Source organism: Branchiostoma lanceolatum, chromosome 17 (genome assembly GCF_035083965.1).
Source record: "Branchiostoma lanceolatum isolate klBraLanc5 chromosome 17, klBraLanc5.hap2, whole genome shotgun sequence".
Lineage (NCBI taxonomy): Eukaryota > Metazoa > Chordata > Leptocardii > Amphioxiformes > Branchiostomatidae > Branchiostoma > Branchiostoma lanceolatum.
The window spans coordinates 15,266,943-15,287,029 of NC_089738.1; the positions used below are offsets into that span (position 1 = coordinate 15,266,943).

At 41.4% G+C, this 20,087-nt stretch overlaps 2 protein-coding genes across 2 annotated transcripts; both read left to right on the plus strand.

The window, feature by feature from the left end:
- Window positions 1-2,373: 2,373 nt before the first annotated feature.
- Window positions 2,374-8,100, plus strand: LOC136422470 (guanylate cyclase D-like). The gene is made up of 5 exons (XM_066410243.1): window positions 2,374-3,040; window positions 5,403-5,707; window positions 7,021-7,266; window positions 7,625-7,757; window positions 8,012-8,100. Exons 1-5 carry the CDS (start codon window positions 2,374-2,376, stop codon window positions 8,098-8,100), a joined length of 1,440 nt encoding a protein of 479 aa, XP_066266340.1.
- Window positions 8,101-9,895: 1,795 nt separating this feature from the next.
- LOC136423638 (retinal guanylyl cyclase 2-like) lies at window positions 9,896-18,504 on the plus strand. The gene is made up of 12 exons (XM_066411880.1): window positions 9,896-9,967; window positions 10,740-10,844; window positions 11,347-11,418; window positions 12,184-12,358; window positions 12,761-12,910; window positions 13,355-13,521; window positions 14,033-14,178; window positions 14,926-15,118; window positions 16,125-16,299; window positions 17,324-17,422; window positions 17,888-17,979; window positions 18,374-18,504. Exons 1-12 carry the CDS (start codon window positions 9,914-9,916, stop codon window positions 18,455-18,457), a joined length of 1,512 nt encoding a protein of 503 aa, XP_066267977.1. The 5' UTR covers window positions 9,896-9,913; the 3' UTR covers window positions 18,458-18,504.
- The last annotated feature ends 1,583 nt before the right edge of the window (window positions 18,505-20,087 follow it).

Here is a 20,087-nt window from a genome sequence, read left to right on the forward strand (position 1 = left end):
GCAGTGGTTTTAAGTTTGCATTTGAAACAATAGTAGCGCTACAATCACATAATGGAAGCACTTTCGTGGTAGATAGTTCAGCGCGAAAACCGCGAACATAAAACCATCGCGAAGATTTCTGCATTTACAACAATGTTATCATGTTCAAGTTCTTGCCTTCGATCTCTTGCCAAAATTTGTATTGAGAAAAGGCAGGAGGAAGTCAGTCGGTGGAATTTTGTGTTATTCTTCTTTGTGTAGTGCCGAAATCCTTCTAAAGGAATAACAAATAGTAGGGGTTGGGTAAAACGGTAACCGGTTATTTCGCTATACATTGTCAGTTCGTAACAGTAATTTCTCTACATTTCAGAAGTCGTTTCGCTACATTGTTTAAGTCATTTCGCTACATTTAAATCTTATTTCTCAAAATAGACTGAAAGTATTATTAATCGTTTTTCTACAATCAATTATGTTTTTACCGAAGTCATTGAATGGAATAATGACGTCTGTTTTAGTTGGTATTTCCTGGCCTTTTGTAGGCGTATTTATTTGCATGTATGAAACGCCGATGATTTAGCCATGATTCTACCAATCTACTGATGTAACAATATCTTGGTGTGACGTAGAAACTGGTGGTGATAGCCTGCTGGTACCCCTGTACTCTGAGCTTAGCCTTCATTAACCTTTGCTCCTTTCAACATAAAAGAATACAACGCACTTATCGAGAGGGGTTGCCCATGTGATCCGGTGTACTTGGTTGAAAGCGCTAGCAGTAACGAAGCATCTTTGCACTACAACTAACTACCAGGAAAATCTTGTCGATTGAGGATGACTGCTTTACCTTTTTTATTCTCATATGAAAGTGTTAGCACTCTGCCTCAGTGTGTGTGTGTTCATTACGGCACTACATGTGCGTTGAACGGAGGTCAAAACTCAGGTGGCAACCCTCTCCTTAACAACCTACGCAGTTGATGTGAGGGGAATACAAGAAACCCATTTAGACAGTACAAGAAAAAAGTAAAAAAAGAGAAAGAGGCTGCAATTATTCTCTCTCTCTCTCACACACACACACACACACATACACACACACACACACACACACATACACACACACACACACACACACACACACACACACACACAGAGAAACGTTTTAGATCGATATTTTTCAATGAATATTACTTCTCCATCCCATGAATCCTGTAACTATCAGGCGATGTAACACTTGTGATTCAGGCAAATGGTGGTGATTCCATATCTAAAACACTAACTATGTTAAATGTCAACTTATGTTAAACGAATGTTTTATGCCATGGGCATTCTTTAGTTATGATTACTCTTAAATTTCCCCAGAAATTTCACTTACCACCACAAACTATTTTCCTGCTTAAGTCATCCAATTCTTTTATCCACTGAGACGTTGATTGGGCAGTTCATCTTCCACTGCCTGCAGAACTCAAACCCTTCAAAAAGAAATAAATTAGTTGTTATAGCACTTTTAGTCTTTTACTTATCTTTGTGTTTGATTTTTCTCCTACAGTTATCTTTCTATTACATTTGTTTGATTGTATGTTTAATTGATGGGCATCAGGCATGGATTTGCAATGAACTTATCATTGAATATAACTGTCATTTGATGATTTTTGTTCTCTTCACCACTCGTAGAACTGGCTTCAACTGGATCTCAGCGGTACTTACATTCAAAATCCAACCGTTTATGGCATCGCCTGGAGGAAGCAAGGGACAATAAGCAACCTCCGTTAGTTTTACTCGTGACATATGACGGAAATTTCAAACACTCGATTGGGAGAGACAATGGCAGAAATGTGGCGTGCTCAAAATCACTGTCAATCCGATCGCACCAGGAAGCCCGCCCACGGCAAACTGATCCGTAGTACTTAACACACAGCTTTAGCTCTGACTATCTCTGCTTCAATCCATCAATTTATGTAATTCTATCTCCGCATATATGTGATTAACAGCACTTATTATCTTCTTAGATATATTATGTAATGATAGAATGATTGGCTGGGATAGGTCTTACGTAACGTGGTTTGGTTGAACTGAAGGTGATTCGATGGCTGGCCCATGGTAATTATCATATTAGCATACGGAGATCTTCGGCTACGAAGTGTAGTTTTGGTGGAGATCCACAATGATATTAAGGCAGCCTTAAGACGGGTTTAGTAATGAGTTGCCACGAGGACGGAGAAGTGGCCGCGATCTTCCGAGAATAGAGCAACTAGTTCCTGTTCAAAAGACTTGAACATCACACAACACAATAGCCACCGGTAGCGCACTGGGAGCTGTCTGTCGTGTGCGTGAAAGAACGGGAATTATAATGACTTGAAGCCAGTAAGTCCGCAGCGCCAGTAGGATCCGCGCTCTCCCGACATGTTCCTTCTCCTAACCGTTATCGGCATGGTCATGGTCCTACTACCACTCGTCCCTGTGCCAGCGTTGGGTGAGAATTTTACCCTAGCCGTTTACTCGCCATCGGACTGTGGCGATGTTCTCTTTTCTAATCTAAACGAAGAGGCGGTCAGGCGGGCGGTTGAAGCTGTAAATAACGACACTGCGTTTTGCCCGGGGCTGAACGTGTCGTACATTATGTACTATACGGGGTGCTCTCCGGCTGAAGGACTGTCCACGTTTGTGGCAACAGCGGGAGGAGAGCTGGCAGCAGACGCTTTCATCGGACCCGTGTCTACCGACATCTGTGCACCCTCAGCTCAGCTAGCCACAGCCTGGAACAAAGCCATCTTGTCCTGGGGATGCCTACAGAGTGGACTGACGCAACTACCGACATTCACGAGGCTGGTTCCTTCGTCGAGCCGGGTTGCGGAGGCTGTTGCCGAGGCTATGAAGTTCTACTCCTGGATGCACGCTGCACTGGTCATCAGCGCGAAGCCACTGTGGAAAGAGTTGGGAGACTACATATACAAAGCACTGAAGTTCGCTGGGCTCAAAGTGGAAGTGCAACTTTCGGTAAGCAGCGAGACCACAGGCACAGAGATGACGGATTTGCTGGCGAACATCACGGACATTCCCGACATCAAGGGTAAGAGATAATGCTTTCCTACGGACACATTATGTACCATGAATTGTATTGCTTCTGATTTAATACGTATTCACTGCAAATAACAGCCACAACACATACCAAGATTTTGTCCCACGTTCACCGACCCATAATTACCCATATGCCGATGGTGTTGGTTTGCATCTGATCCCGTGCTTTTTGAAAAACATGTGACAAGGGACCCCTGTCTCGCGTCAGCAGTGGACTGATTAGCCACAGTAGACCAGGAGATTCGTTTGAACGCTGATGCCTATTTAATAGCCGAAACTTTGAAGAGGCGCAGAGGGCCTTATTAAATGTCTGTTGACTATATTCATAGGCCGGCGGTCAGGATCTCGTTGATGAAAACTCTTTTGACATTATGCAGACAAATTTCGTAAGCCCATAAGGTTAAATGCACAGAACATTAAGCAAATAAGCCTTGAATATCAACTGGTGTCTCCCAAAGATAAATCTGCCATGTCTCAGTAGACACAGGCCTGAATTCCTCAATTACTCTATGTAAGTACGTAGGAAAGTAGGAAATGGACAAAACTTGTCAGAAACATAATGGCATAACGCGCGCAAACACACCATACAGAGAGTATATACAGGGAGACACACACATAGACAACGCACAGCGAAACAACACACACACACACACACACATACTCACACACACACACACACTTGAGCTTCTACTTAAATTTTCTGGATATTTCGTATCTCCACTTTGAACCAAGCCTCAGGACATTCGTAAACATAAAGAATGACAGTAAGATATGTGGATAGTTTTAACCTTGCCGTTAGCGTCAGATAACGCGCGCTCAGGAAGGATATGATTGCTTAGTAAGGAGCGCCATCAAGTCTTATCTCATATTTCATCATCTTTACCTTCAGCTAAAAATAGAGGGACGTTTTAGGCTGAATAGTTATGAATGGGGTTTGGATGCATAAGGTGCTAAGCACGTCCTTAAGGTACGTGCATTGAAGTCGTTATGCAGTTTTGCGTTCTATTAATGGTATCTTTGGACAAGCTGTAATAGCTTGAATAGACATATATACACGAAAGTGAGTATATCAGTTGCTACTATTCAGTTTAGACGCATATCAACGGATCAACGAGTGAAAAGGCCGTAGAGGCCTGTACATAACAAAACTGTGGCAGCAAATCTTATGTATGATACAGCGACACAATCAGCACCAAGGACAGAAGAAAAGTTGGTTATTGATGACATATTCGCCATCACGAAAGAGTTTGAGTTTGAATGGACCAATGAGTGAAAAGGAATGGGGACCATATATGAGAAGCTTGTGGCAGTCGGTGTTATGAATCAGCTTTATATTCAGCACCAAGGACAGGAGAAAAAGGTGGTTCTTGACATATTCGCCCTCACGAAAGCATATCTGTTTGAATATACCAATGAGTGAAAATGAATAGGGGACCACGTATAAAAATTTGTAGCAGCCGATTTAAGAGCACAGTTACATAATCAGCACCAAGGATAGGATAAAAATTTCGTTTCAATTGACACATTCACCCTCACGAAACCGTAAGTATTTGAATCGACCAATGAGTGAAAAGAAATAGGGGACCACGTATGAAAAACTTGTAGCAGCCGATTTCATGACACATAATCAGCAAAAATTTTAATTTGACATCTTTACCCTCACGAAACCGCATCTGTTTGAATGGACCAATGGGTGAAAAGTACCATACATAAAAACGTGTGGTAGCCGATGTTATGATACAGCTACATAATCAGCACCAAGGACAGGAGAAAATTCTTATTTTAATCGACATATTTACCCCCCCCCCCCCACGAAACCGTCTCTGTTTGAATTGATCAATGGGTGAAAAGGAATAGGGGACCATATATGAAACACTTGTAGCAGCCGACTTCATGACACAGTTACATAATCAGTACCAAGAAGAGGACAAAGATTTCGTTTTAATTGACCTATTCGCACTCACGAAACCGCATGTGTTTTAATCGACCAATGAATGTGGACCAAATGGTGAAACGGGAGTAGAGTTTTCTACTTTACATTCTGTTTCTTTTAAAGAATTACAGATATATATCCGTGCTAATCAATGTGCATGTAACATGTTTACGTCTGAGTTAAGTTAGAAAGAACGTTAATAGAAAGACGTTTGCTCGCTGGCTGCCACCTACCAAGTCATTAACCCACTAGGAACCATGATTGCGAGGCAAATAAACGCCGTACTTTGCTATTGTGGATCAATTTTTTCAAGAAACAGGATGTTCTAATGATTACAACCAAGAATGACTGTTTCTGTTGTGTCCTTTTCGGTATTGTTTTTATATTCACATTGTTACTTTTGTTTCTGTTACGTTTCCAGTGATAGTTCTATGCACAGGATCGCACATGTCCAACAGTCTGGAGGAATCCATCGTCCTGAACGCATCGCACAACCTGGGATTTTCCTCGGGCCGGTACGCCTTCATTTCCGTGGACCCTTTACTGAACACTGCGGTTGCAAGGCGATTCCAAGCCGCCACGGACTCAACCGCAAACCACGTGGAAATGCATCGTTCATTGCTGACATTAGCACCAAGCCCGCCGTCCCAGCTGCCAGGAACAACTGGAGAAAGACTAAGAGAAACAAGGAGGATGGTACAAAATGAGGGTCTCAAACTCCACGAGGTAAAAATGTCTTAATCATTCCTTTCCGTCTGCTGTTGGAAACGTTGATGAAACATAATATCGTTGTGCATCATCCAAATATTTCATATTCTTCACATATTTGCATCTCTTGTTATGCAATAATTGGGTTTGATTTGGAAGCTGCCTTGAATCAATTGCTAAGAATCTTCTGGTTCGCGAACCTTTTTAGAATCTCCTCAATCTATGCCTATTGATCACACCGTGTTATACAATATACATGTATATTAGTTGCCGAGGATGGTATTTTTTAGCGTCACTAACAATAGGCGATCTGACATTTTCCAATTAGGCACACGTTGAGATCTTACGTAGCCATAACATGTGTCACACAAAGGCAACCATGTTGCCGCGCCAATGGTGTGATTACTAGTGGTGTCCTTTATCAATCACGAGGCTGGTCTGATTCTGTATGGAGTGTTTCTATGGTAGGACACAAAGGACCAGCTTGATGGGGGCTGATTTGGTTTGAAGCGCCCGGATCCGACATACTCGCCATAACAACTGTCTCAAGAGGCTTGTTTTCACAGAATGGTCCCGACATCTTGTGCAAGGCCTCTTTTGTGTTCAGACAAGAAACGATGATTTTGAGTGTACTTTGTGTAACACAAGAGACGATGATGCTGAAAATCCCGTTGCTATAGTTACGTGATGTAAAGTATGTTGCTTGTTGACGTACGACTTTGAGTCAGTTGTCAGGACTCGGGTCATTGGCCTTTTTAGATCATTTTTGGAGCTTTTCTATAGATCAGCTTCGTGTTTGCCGACCTAAAAAGGCATAAAGCCAAATTGATGAAATGTAATTCATGGGTTTCTACAAGATATGATGACTTGAGAAAGAATATACTATACTAGGCTATACTAGTCCCAGGCTATACTATACTTATATTTTTTATACAACCATTGTGAATGACTTAAGAACATGGGCACCTGACGTCCCCAACGTTCTCGTCCTCTATGCGTAAGAAATGAATTAAATAGTAAAAACACATTCTTCTAGTAACAGATATTTTACAGGTAAATAGTCAACCAGTGCAATATGCTTGTATGTAGTTTTCCTGTACCAATTCCATGTTTAAAGATTTTTTATCTGCAGTTTCGGTGCCTGAACAGTTCGACGCACGTGAACACGTTTTCACTTTTCCTTGCGCCCTCTGGGTTTTACCTTGCGCCCTCTGGATGTCCTAAGCCAGAAAATGCCGGGGCTGTCCTAGGTTTAAAAAAAAAGTTCATCTTGTGTATTGTACGTCTGTTCTAAGTACAATAAGTGTGATTTTAGATCTCATCTTTTTCAGTTGTTTGCATTCTCCTATTTGTATGATTCTGTGATCACCATGGCGACGGCGCTCAACAACACCGTTCCTGACCACCGCGGTTCGGACGGACTGATCAACGGCACCGCGATAACGATGCGCATGCGCGAGGTGAAGTTTGAGGGGTTGTCCGGGTGGGTGACCTTTGACCAGACGGGGGAACGGATGTTCGACTTCGCCCTGATGCAGCATCCGGGGGATGGCAGGGGTCCAGAAACGTTGATTCTGGTCTGTACTATTCATTTTCTCAATCACAAATGGCTTTACCAAATGTGTTAACTAGTGAACTAGCATACCCTGGTGTAGCACTTGCCTAGCTGTGTGGCCCAAGGCCTATAGAAATGTATTGTGCTCTATGATTGGTTATTATGATTACATGAACAACTAATTATTAAATGCACGTTTGCACCAATGTTTGCTTTTACATAATTTTATGTAAAACCAACAAAAAGTTTGATAGATAGTACAAGTTTCTGGCCAACATACATTTTGTCACATGTTATTAAGACCAACAGAATGCACTTTAGATTGCTCAGTCTATTCATATGTTTAGGACCAACAGATGTTTATCTTTTCCCTCTCTAAGCTGGCAGCGTCATACCTGGATAGCAGTACCCTGCAATACCAAGGTGTTCAGCAAGATGGGGTTCTTCAGACTGTCCTTCTGCCTGCACCAGACCCAGCCTGCAAGTTTGAAGGACATTGTGAAGACCCATCAAGTATGAAGATTTCTCCATACTACTTTATGCATTGCATTCATGGAATAACTGTGACTGTTTACCAGTGACTCTGAAATCTGTGCAGCTCCAACCAAGATGTCCTTACCCTTACTTCCAAGGTAACTATTTGGAACCAGGAGCTTAACTGTGAGGCTGCTACCTGTTGAGCCACAGGAACATCCCTCTGACTATATGATAATGAAGGCTAAATCCTAGATCATCTTACCTACATTTTCCATCTTCCCTCTCCCCAGGCAATAACAGCATTGTGGTGGTGGGTGTCCTGGTGGGGGTCTTCCTGACAATCGTGGCCTGTGTGGTCTCAGCAGTGCTCTTCAGGTGACACTTAAAGTTACATGTACCCTTACCAATCCTGTGTACTAAAATATTACTGTACAGTAATTACTTGACCTTTAATTTATCAAATGTTGTGATATAGGCCCCTTAATGATAGTTTGTAACATTTTATGACACAGGCACCTTTAATTTATCAAATGTTGTGATATAGACCACTGGATGATAGTTTGTAAAGTTTCATGACACAGGCACCTTTAATTTGTCAAATGTTGTGATATAGACCACTGGCTGATAGTTTGTAACATTTTATGAGACAGGCACCTTTAAGTTGTCAAATGTTGTGATAAAGACCACTGGATAATGATGTGTAACATGTTATGACATAGCCATGGGCACCTTCACTTTGTTAACAGTTGTCTGTCCTTCCCAGTAAGCTGTACATGAAGAGCCAGATGAGAGACAGTAAGCTGCTGCTGGTGGTGGGGGATCTGGTGTTCGTCAACAGGAACTCAACCAAGAACAGCAAAATTGTACGTAAAGTTGGGGTACAGGCCTATGTACCGACACCTCTATGTTCTGACACCCCCAATGTTTCGACATCCCCTACTCCTAACATAGGGGTGCTGCAATGTACATGTGTCAGAACAAAGGGCTGGACAGAGGAGGGTTGGAAAAAGATAAAGGTGAAATGGGGGAGGGGAGAGTTGGTGATTTGAAGGAGTTTAGCCAAAAGTAAAGAACAGGAAGGAAAGGGAGTAAAAATAGAAAGAGGAAAGCAAGACATAAGGGAAAAGGATAGAAGGGAAATGAAAGAACAAAAGTCAAAGAAAGAAACATAAAAGCTATAGAAGCCTGTAGAAATAGAGTGGTAGTCTGCCCTGTACACAGAAAGGTTTGGGAAGGATTGAATCCTGTATAAGTGCATTTTCAGGATGTTTGTTTAATAATCTCTTCTAAACAGGACCTCAATGGACAGAGTCTGAGAGCACAGAGCAACGCCCTCAGCCAGAGGAGCAGACCCGGGAGCGCATCAGAATGTGGCGACAGTTCTTCACCCATAGCTAGATATAACGTAAGAAAAACTATATTACTGTTCCATTCTATTAGTACCTAAGTCCTATTCCTTTATAATACAATGCTAAACTCTCTTCCAACACTAACTTTAATAGGTATTCATGGATCAAATTTTCATCGACCACTGTCACCGTCTTCAAAATCAATAAATCCTTATTACAGTCAGTGGTCGTTGAAAATTTGATCCATGAATACCTTAGTGTTGGAAGAAAGTTTAGCATTGTATTATGATTACTACCAACACAGATGAGCTTCCATGATAGTTCCTATTCCTTGTCATTGTTTAACTGGAGTTGAGCAAAAGGGTTTGGTAGCTTTTGCACAGTAACAGAAGTACAGCTTTTGAAGTAACAAAACAAAATATAAATCATGGAAGAATTGATTTGATTTATTTGACTGTAAATAAAAGAAGAATTCTCAAGTCTAATATTTCAAGGACAGATGAAACAATTTTTAGTTAAGTTCCATCGCTTTCACCAAGAAAATTTTCATTCAGACATTTCAGTTAGAATAACGGTTTATGGTATTCCTGTGGAATATATGTGCCTCAGTCCCTCAGATGAAAGACAGTGGATGCTGTCTGAAACGTTTGACAGTTTACAAAACTTATCCAGTTGCTTGAGTAACTTTTGTATCACGGTATCTCAAAACCTGGACATCTATAAACGTTTAATTGATGTGATGGGCTGATTAGTGCATGCACCTGGGTAGAGGTTATGATTTGGTGTGATCTAACTTGTACTTCATTTCCTGACCACTAGGGGGAGCTGGTGTGGCTGAAGCGGATGCGTCTGCGTGATCTGGGGTCCAACAGCAGGTTCATGAAGGTGCTCAAACAGGTACGGAATTTTTTTTTTTTAAGAAGAGCCGAAATATTTTGTTTTACATCAACATGTAGCCCTAACATGGATTGGAATTATTTCAGTCTTCCTGCCAGAAAGACTTATTTTGTCAAAGTAAAAATCCAGAGTAGTCAGTGTGGTAAGCATGTAAACTTCATCACTGTATTCAGTTAATGGTATTCAATTATCTATTGATAAAGAATGGTACCTTGGCATCTCTTAAGTGAATGTAAAACAGCTAATCTCTTTTGAGGCAAAGTATTTCATTACTTATTCTCTTAGTAGAGTCAAACTTGCCCAAGAAGACCACTCAGGGGACTGATAAAATCTGGTCTATGAGGTCAGGTGGTCACTATAGACAGGATTTTTAACGTTTGTGTCAAGGGGAAGATTTATCTAAGACACCACCAAAAATGTGTCACATTGAACAGGTGGTCCTTATGAACAGGTGGTCACTTGTACAGGTTTGACTGTGGTCCGATTTACACACAAGTTTTCTGAGTCGACTCGGGGCTGTGTGTGAGGAGCTTTGGGCTGCTCAAGTGGAGTTTTTCTAATAGAAAACACTTTTTGAGTGGCCTAGGGTTTTCCTTGCACAGTTCTAAGTCGACTCCAAGTCGACTCCAAGACGCATGTGTAAACCCTAGAGCCTGTATATCAATGGCCAGGTGGTCCTTGTGTGGAGGTGGTCGATTGTACAGACTTGTATCAAACTGTATTTCAACATTTCAAGAAGTGGAATGTGTTAGCATTACTTTCTCCCCAACAGATGCGAGATCTGCACAGTGAAAACGTGAACCCGTTCATGGGCTGCTACACAGAGCCTGGGAACCAGGGGATCGTCACTGAACACTGCTCCAGGGGCAGCTTAGAGGTACGGACAGAAAATGTGTCATGATTTGTCATTTGTAATTCGTTGTAGTGTATACTTATAAGTCCTTTGTCTTCATCGACAGATGTTTTCACATGTAGTAAATTATGTTTCACACATTGTGAAAATTGTGAAATATTTGCAGTGGTCTTATCTTTGCAGTTTTTGAGGTGACCTTTCCACCGGGCCAAATAAATGTATAAAACACCACAAACAAACATGCATTTGGTATTCACCCGCCTTGCTTCCCTGTGAACCACAGATGCCTCCCTTTTACCCTTACAAGATCATGTAAACCAGGTCCCACAGACTCAACATCAATTTTCAGTTTCAAAGAATGGATTTTGCTGGTTGACTTAAAGCTGAATCTAATACCATCTCTAGTACTGAAAAAATACACAAGGGTTTGAGCTTGTTCTTTTTTTGCACCGCTGCTACTGGCTGTCCAAATGCTCCCTTTCAACTAAAAGCGATGGTTCTAAATACGGTGCTTCTCTTGTTGCAGGATCTGATTCGTAATGAAGAGATGCAGCTGGACTGGGTGGTGAAGCAGTCGTTATTGACAGATCTAGTGAAGGTAAGACAAATGGAAACCGTTGAAGTATATATATCAAACCAACTTCAATGCCAGTCGGTGAATCATCTTTAAGTATATTGGGCAGCGCCTGTCTCCGTTTCTGTAGCCGTTAGGCCACACCGTGGTGCAAGCACTATGACAAGGGGATAGTCCACTGGTAGTGATATGTGTTTAGCTGCCATACTCTTTCCCATGAGTGCTGAGTGCTATGCCTTGTCTTGGATGTCCATCAAGAGATGATGATGACGTCAATGGTGTGATCATTGCTGTAACGGAGTCACTGGAAATAACTTAGGGAGGCCCGTTGGATCTAAAGATAGAGAAAGTAGGTCACTCAGGCAGTTGGGGAGAAGAACACCTGAGAGAAGGACGTACTCATTAAACTAACAAGAAAGAGCTATCTGATTCTTGTGTGAGTTTGTGAGTCCTTTAGCGCCAGCCATCCTGACAAGATATGGCGTTTTCAGACAATTGCCTAAAAGCTGAAGCATAGATGCGTCCACACACTGTGCAACGGTGCTGCTATACAGAGAAAGCAGTACGTACCACTTTAACCTTCTCCCTGCTGATGTATCCATTTGGCACCAAAATTTGTATTTCATTTTACAGGTTTAGGCAGCAGGGAGAAGGTTAAAATTCATTTCGTATGACCCAGCCAGGGTTTGAACCTGCGCCCTCTCAAATGCAAAGCAAGCACTCTGCACACTAGGCTGTTGTGTTTCTATTGCTTCGGTTCACATGTTTCTCCTCCCAAATGTCCCACAGGGCATGAAGTATCTCCACAGCAGTCCCATCCAGGTGCACGGGAGGCTGAACTCTCGCAACTGTCTGATTGACGGCCGCTTCATGCTGAAGATTTCCGACTATGGCTTACTTGATCTCCTGGCAACACAGAAGGAGAGCCGCAAGGAACATAAGGAAACAGAAAGCAGGGCGAAAGGTATTTATTCGCTCATTCAGACCCTTGTAGTGCCTAGTGACACATGAGGCAGCAAGTAAATTCCTTGCTGTTTCAGTAGCAGGTTATATTTCTACAAGGAGGGGTTGCGAGCCCTTCCTCATGGGGCCCCTTTGAAAAGACGGTGCAGCCCCAATTGAGATGCCCTTCCCAGGATTTGAACCAGGGTCTCCCAGTTACCAACTAATTGGAAACAGTATAAAAAACATCCCTTATATGGTACTTATGTGTACAATTCAAGAAAGCTTTTTGTCTTCGAAAGTTTGATTTGTACAGCCATTATATGTTACTGTTGAATTAACATGGCAGTTGGCACCAATGTCACACTACAATCTACATCAGACATACCAGTAGTACTATAATTAGTGATTGTACATTGCCCAGACCTCCTGTGGACTGCCCCAGAGCTGCTGAGAGACCCTATCCTCAAGAAGGCAGGCACACAGAAGGGAGATGTGTACAGTTTCGCCATCATCTGTCAGGAGATCATCCTCAGGGGACCACCTTTCTGCATGCTCAGCCTCTCCGCAGAAGGTGATGGAATGACATGTGTCAATCATTGTGTGTTAAGATTAAGTTTAGGGTGAAACATGACATAGTAGCATGTTTCTTTTTCAGGCGACATTTGAAAACGATCGCATTATATGAGTGCTGAAACTAGTGCTGAAACTAGATCTAGGCCTCATAAGAGGTTTACCGGTCTGGGTTTATGATGATACTCTGAATCCTGTCATTCCTATGGGAGAAGCCAGTCAATTTCTCTAGCTGTTTTTGTTGTTATCTTACTTGACATTCAAGGGTGAATATGACTTGTTTAACATGGTACATTTTTCCACTTGGATTCTTTAGTTCAGTATCAGTTGTATAGATCTATCAGCAGAGAAAAAAGGTCTTTAATCCTATTCCAATTAATCCATGCGTATGTCATGTGTATATATATCTACATATTCATGACTAACTAACCTTACTTACCTACAGAGATCATAGCCAAGGTAAAGAAGCCCCCTCCGCTGTGCCGACCGTCAGTCACAGCCAGCTCCGCCCCCCAGGACTTCATCAACATGATGAAGCAGTGCTGGACGGAGTCACCCGACATGCGCTCAGATTTCAACCAGCTGTACGAAGAGCTCAAAACCATCAACAAGGTGCGTACGCCACATAGGTCTTGATTTAAAAAATGCAATATTTGGGAGGTTTGTTATTTTTACAGCAAAATTCTCCAAACATTTGGCCACAGTACCATGGTCTTTAGATAAAAAAAGACAGTCTCCAGCCGGCCATGAGGCAACTAATCACTTACTCCACAGCCATGGAAGTCATCCTTTGAGTGCTTAGGGTTATGGCACGTTTCCTAAGGTTCCCTATGGTTGTATCTTAGAGTGATGTTCATTGTTAAAAGTATTCTGAAATGAAACCCTCTCACAGCTTGGACTAAGCAACTAAAAGTGATGACTGCCATGGCATTAATTAATTTAAGAACTGTAGCATCTCAACATGCAACATCTATCTTATTTCCTAAGGGGAACAAGATCAACATCGTGGACAACATCTTTGATTGACATAAACAAGCATAAGCATTCAGGGTCTGGCACGAGAGGATGATTGTACATTTTGTATCTTGAAGATGTTTCAAGCCTGTATGTCTTCTTTCTAAAGGGGAACAAGATCAACATCGTGGACAACATGTTCAAGATGCTGGAGCAGTACTCGTCTAACTTGGAGGACATGATTCAGGAGAGGACCAAGGCACTGGACGAGGAGAAGAAGAAAACTGAGGAGCTGCTGGGTCAGATGCTGCCAAGGTATACTATTGTTCACTCTACAAGAATGCTAAATATTGTCCAGGAATTTTCTTTGGTATGCGCAAGCATGCCTAAAGTGAGTCATCTAGGGTAGGTTGGGGACATCTACTAGAAAGTGGGTCAGTCACTAATCCATTAATTATAAGAGGAAGATCAAGGGAGAATAGTATGTGTGTGTGTGTGTGTGTGTGTGTGTGTGTGTGTGTATATGAAAGTGTGTGTGTGTGTATGTTCATTTGTCTCTTTTGAGCTTGTTATTGTCTGTTCTTGTGGAAAATTCCTCATGTGAACTTTTAATCTTGCTGTTTCTGTGAACTTTCTTGAATGTGCATTTTTGCCAAACATTTCTAGTGTTCTCCTTTGAGCTCTTTATTGATCCTATAGACCGGCCATCAATGCTTCTGTTTTTGACAAAAAATGTCCTTCAGGTTTACAGCAGCAACTTTTCTTGACCAACCATAGTTCATGCTCAACATTTGGCACTTCTTGGAGCAATGCAGTTAGATTCATGCCCAATGTTTGACACTTTTTGGAGCAATGCAGTTAGATTCATGCCCAATGTTTGACACTTTTTGGAGCAACGCAGTTAGGTTCATGCCCAATGTTTGACACTTTTTGGAGCAACGCAGTTAGGTTCATGCCCAATGTTTGACACTTTTTGGAGCAACGCAGTTAGGTTCATGCCCAATGTTTGGAGCAACAGTAGTGTCATCTTGGAATGATCGTTCGTTCTCATCACCCATCTAGTTCTGTGGCTGACAATCTGAAGCGAGGTCTGCCCGTGAAACCGGAGGCGTTTGCCGAGACGACCATCTACTTCAGCGACATCGTGGGCTTCACCACCATCTCAGCCATGTCGGAACCCATGCAGGTCGTCGACCTGCTGAATGACCTCTACACGACCTTTGACGATGTCATACGGAACTATGATGTCTATAAGGTCAGAAGCTGGTTACACAGCATACAGAAGAGGATATAAATGATTAAAGTGTGTCGACAAGTTTTTTGGTGTGTGATATAGCTGTCTGTTGCGTGCCTGTGGAACTGGTGTGTTATGCCAAATGGCGGTTATATCAGCTGACCAATTCCCATTGTGCACTCAAAACAATGTTACCTTGTGAGAGAATGATTGTATCAATGCTGCAAAATATGATCTGATCACAGAAATAGTATTATGTATGACATTAAATGTTCATTTCAGGCTTTTAAGGTACCAGTGGCATGGTTGAATTTTTGATTGGCTATGTCCTTGGTGCTGAACATTGGCTGTTATGGCAGTTTTTATTTCAAATGGAAACAGCATCAAAGAGTTCTCAAATTTAAGTATTTGTGTTCTACTGTAATTCAAAAGCCATAATGATGTGATAAGGTCATCATTGTCAAACATGGTAGATACTCAGTATCATAAGGTGTTTTTTGAACTCAAGTGATCATAGTTACGCTGAAGGGAGGTTATACCGGCTATATAGATACAGAATGATACAGAATTAGTTGTGGCAAGATTAGTCATGACTCTAAAAGACACTAGTTACTCCTTATAGAAATTATGATAATCTTATCAACTGTCTTACATAACATGATGATAGACATTACTTGTTGTTTATTTATTTGTTTGTTTATTTATTTAACCAGGGTATACATATTGCCTAAATGGCGTGTATCAAGTGCCCTGGGATTTACATCAACTCAAAGTTACAACAAAAGTAACTAAAAAGGTTAATCAAATTACTAAATAATACAAAACTTAAACAATATATACTGTACATAGATCATACAACAAAATAAATGAAACAATGGTGTAACCTTAACACAGCTGTATAACGTAGCACATGATACAAATCAGGATTGAAATCAGGATTGAATTTGCCTATCAATGTTGTCAAGTAAATACAGTTGTTTGACCCCATGACTTCTGACCCCATGTTGCCCCATTCATCTTAACACAGGTTGAGACGATCGGAGATGCCTACATGGTTGTGTCGGGCCTGCCCGTTCGGAATGGGAACAGGCACGCGGGCGAGATCGCCACCATGTCCCTGGACATCCTCCACGCGTCGGGCAAGTTCACCATCAGACACATGCCGGACGTGCCACTCAGGATACGCATCGGCCTACACTCAGGTACCCAGACTCTTCATGGGATAATGTGTATTTTGGGCAGCACCTCTTGGGCAGAGCATCATCAAGCATTATGTTGTGCTGTACATGTGTAAATTGGTCAGATTATGTATGAGCTGTTGTGTAGTTGAAGGGCAGTAGAACCTACCAAATGTACAAAATGTAAAACTACCTTACATATATATGTAGATACTGTACTACTAGGCATTCCAACGACACGATAGGATTCAGCCAGGTGATAAAAATGGCCCTTTACAGCATTTGTAAGACTTTAAGAATAGAATGAACATACTGTTTTTCTTGGAAAGTGAGTTTTCAATTAACGCCTACTTAATATGGTGATAAGTGCCAGTACTACATTAGGCATATTGTTCCCCAAATTGTGCGTAATGTTACTATATGATGTCCTGTGACTGGTCTTGTCTTTTTATGTGTAGATGTTGTGTTGTTGTGATGTTGCTGTGTGCAAAATGTGCTGTGCAGTGGGCAGACATTTGTCTGTTGGGGTAAGTTGTGATGCTTTTTTGCCAGTCAAGTGGCAGTTTTTGCACTTGGTATGATTTTGTGCCTTTAGATTGTTCTAAAATACCATAGAACGAAACAGTTAGCTCTGAATAACTCATGGAAAAAAATGATAAAACAGCACAATAGCAATAGATTCTTTTAGACAATCTAGAATGGAGGTAGACTGGTAGTGGCATAAATGATAGTATCCTATACTTTCTAAGCAGAGGTTTGGCTTCAGTTGCTTTTTGACTTTGGCCAGTGTACAAAAAGAAACCCTGAGAAAACAGAAAGCCTGACAACAACACCTAAAAAACATTATTAAAATTTCTCTTATAGTGTTGGACGAAAAGTTTAGTCTTGTTAATAATGAATTCTACCAACACAGATGAACTTTCATGCTAACCTAAAAACATGTCAAAAAACAGCCTAACCTCTGCTTGGAGACTAACTATCCTATGACAGAATGGTGTATGATGAAAACTCTACGTACACGTAATTTGCACATTCTGCTGTTGAGTAGGACCAGTAGTGGCTGGGGTTGTTGGCATCACCATGCCAAGGTACTGTCTGTTTGGTGACACCGTCAACACAGCCTCCCGCATGGAATCTACTGGAATGCGTAAGTCTCACACAAAAAATTAGTTGTATTTTGTCCAGGTGATAATTATGCTGTAGCAACACAACTATCAAACAAAACTATTGAACCAAGACTTTGGTATCCATCTATTATTAGGGCCCATAGAAAATGACCAAAATTGGTGATATGCAGTTCCCTGGCAATATAAAGAATAAATGGAAATGAAATCACATTTGATATGTCTTGTTGCAAACCTATCATTGTCTCCAACCTATGAATGCTGTCTACAAAACATTGTCTTTGTGTTAGAGTTGCCCCGCTGGCGTAATTCTCTGGAATTACACCCACTGACATAATCGACCCAAGACTACACTGTACCCTAGACTTCTGGAGATGAAGCTCACTTTGAGAAACAGCAGGTGTTTGGCCCAGGCTATGCATCGATTGGCCGTCGTCTGTAGCATTTAAGACTTCTAGTAAAAATTCCTGTCCTAAACTTATTTCCAGCCTTCCGGATCCACATGAGTCAGTCGACCATGTCCATCCTGCACCAGCTGGGGGATTATAAGTACGAGCCTAGGGGAAAAGTGCTGCTAAAGGTAATGATCATTACATATCATTACATATGACATCAACTCAGAAGTAACACATGCACATGTAAATGTCATGATATGAATTTGGTGCTGGTAGCCTGGCAAAGCATAAAATGCACTAGAGCTCTGATTGGCTCGGAGTTCTACAGTCCTCTGTAACGGCATGGTGTTCGGGTTTGAACAACCATTCAAATTTTGATCCAATTACACTCCTTCTAGACATATTTGATACTAGAAATAATCAATGACATGAGGAGAAAGCATTCTAGTGGGGACAGGCACTAGACTATTCAGCAAGGAAGAAATCAGAAAAGTATACCAGAGCTAGAATAGGATGGATACCAGGATCATTATACATGTATGTTGAAACAATTCAAACATCTATCATAACTTGTGGCAGGGCAAAGGTCACATGACATCATACTGGTTGACAGGAAAGGACAACTACAACAAGGAGCTGCCTGACCCTGGGGTGGACAAGTGAGTCTGCTACAGTTTCTGTCAGGGTTGGATTGGGAAGTTTGGAGGGCAAAGGATAAGTACTACTGTTAAAATACAACTGAAAAAAACTCTAATCCTTGCAAACTTGATACATAGACTTTTAGTGCTTGCTGACATATTTCACTTAGAGCTTTGGCCCTCCAGACTTGCCATTCATAACCTCACCTGATACTGAGATCCATTTAAGTCCTGAACAGTTTATTTCTTAATAATGATATCTTGGATATTACATACTTATTAGAAGCTGTTCTAGCTACGTAGTTGGAGGATCAGACAATGGGATGATGAAAATAAGGTTTACATAACAAGTGTCAGCAAAACATGAAATTGTTGAAAAAACTAGTAACCAAAAGATGCTATGATGTCAAAGTAAATTTCTCCTAGACCTTACAAATTCCAGCACAGTTCTAAAGAGAATATAGTTAGAAGTGCAAAAGATGTAGGAGGTTGATAGATATGTTTTCCTTATTTCAGACAATGTTTGTGCATTGAAACCTCCTTTCTCCTGTGAATCACTCATGCCTATTAATATTTAGGGGGCTCAAAGCAAAGATGTACAATTGTAGGATCTAACTCAGCTTCAGATTTGTACACACGTTTTTGTGGCATTTGGTATGCCTTTATAGTAGCATACATTTTTTTACCCTCCTAGGAGCTTCTAAAATAGGTTCTCTATTCTGTACCGTTCTGTATTGTCACATGGTTTTGTGGCATTTGGTACGCGTTTTTATGAGTGTACCTTTTTTAACCCTTCACATTCTACTAGAAACTTAGGTTCTCTGGCTGTACTGTTATTGTCACATGGTTGTGTGGCATTTGGTATGCCATTTTAGCAGTGTACCTTTTATACTCTTCACCCTCTCCTAGCAGATAAAGTTTTCTGGTCTGTACCGTTATTGTCACATGGTTTTGTGCTGCTCGTTCAGCCAGATACTTAGGCGGCTGACGGCGTGGCTCGACGGGCGTCGGCAGGAAACAGACCAGTGATGCGACCTCCGCGATGCCCCGTAGATTCTGGGTCTGGTACATCAGGGGTCTTACTGGTGCTCGACATCAAAGAACATTATTTGTTTCAACTTATCTGATATACTAGTGCTTTGAGAGTATGTGAGATATGTTTAACCCCCCTAGCCCTAAACACCCCATACCTAAGATAAATGTGTTAGGTTACCCACATAGCAATGGTATCTGTGAAAATGTCTATGCTGTCTGGTTGAATACTACTCTCCAAGCAGAGGAGTGGGTCGGGCTGTTTTTTGACGTGTTTTAAGGCGTTTTTGTCAGGCTTTCTACATGTTTTTTTTTTTACGTCACCAACAATAAAAACATGACAAAGTAGAAAGCCTGACAAAAACGCCTAAAAACACATAGAAAAACAGCCGGATCCACTCCTCTGCTTGGACTGGTTGAATACTGTAACAGTTTTTTTCTTCATTTCTCCCCCATCACATTTAAGATAAGACAGGCACAGCACATATAGGGACTAATAGCACCCTGTTGATGTGATATGCCATTATAATTTATATGTCTACTCACTGTGTTTTCCTCTTCTTCCCAACTCATAGGGGAGAAAACCATGGGTAAGTATTAGTTTCCTGAAATTTCGACTTTGT

Excerpts from the sequence above, each read along its gene's own strand:
- LOC136422470 (XM_066410243.1), top strand. The coding sequence starts at position 2,374 with ATGTTCCTTCTCCTAACCGTTATCGGCATGGTCATGGTCCTACTACCA. Across the intron at positions 5,708-7,020 it reads AGGGTCTCAAACTCCACGAG|TTGTTTGCATTCTCCTATTT; the intron begins GTAAAAATGTCT and ends CATCTTTTTCAG. Across the intron at positions 7,758-8,011 it reads ACATTGTGAAGACCCATCAA|GCAATAACAGCATTGTGGTG; the intron begins GTATGAAGATTT and ends CCCTCTCCCCAG.
- LOC136423638 (XM_066411880.1), top strand. The coding sequence starts at position 9,914 with ATGCGTCTGCGTGATCTGGGGTCCAACAGCAGGTTCATGAAGGTGCTC. Across the intron at positions 10,845-11,346 it reads GCTCCAGGGGCAGCTTAGAG|GATCTGATTCGTAATGAAGA; the intron begins GTACGGACAGAA and ends CTCTTGTTGCAG. Across the intron at positions 17,980-18,373 it reads GGGGAAAAGTGCTGCTAAAG|GGCAAAGGTCACATGACATC; the intron begins GTAATGATCATT and ends AACTTGTGGCAG.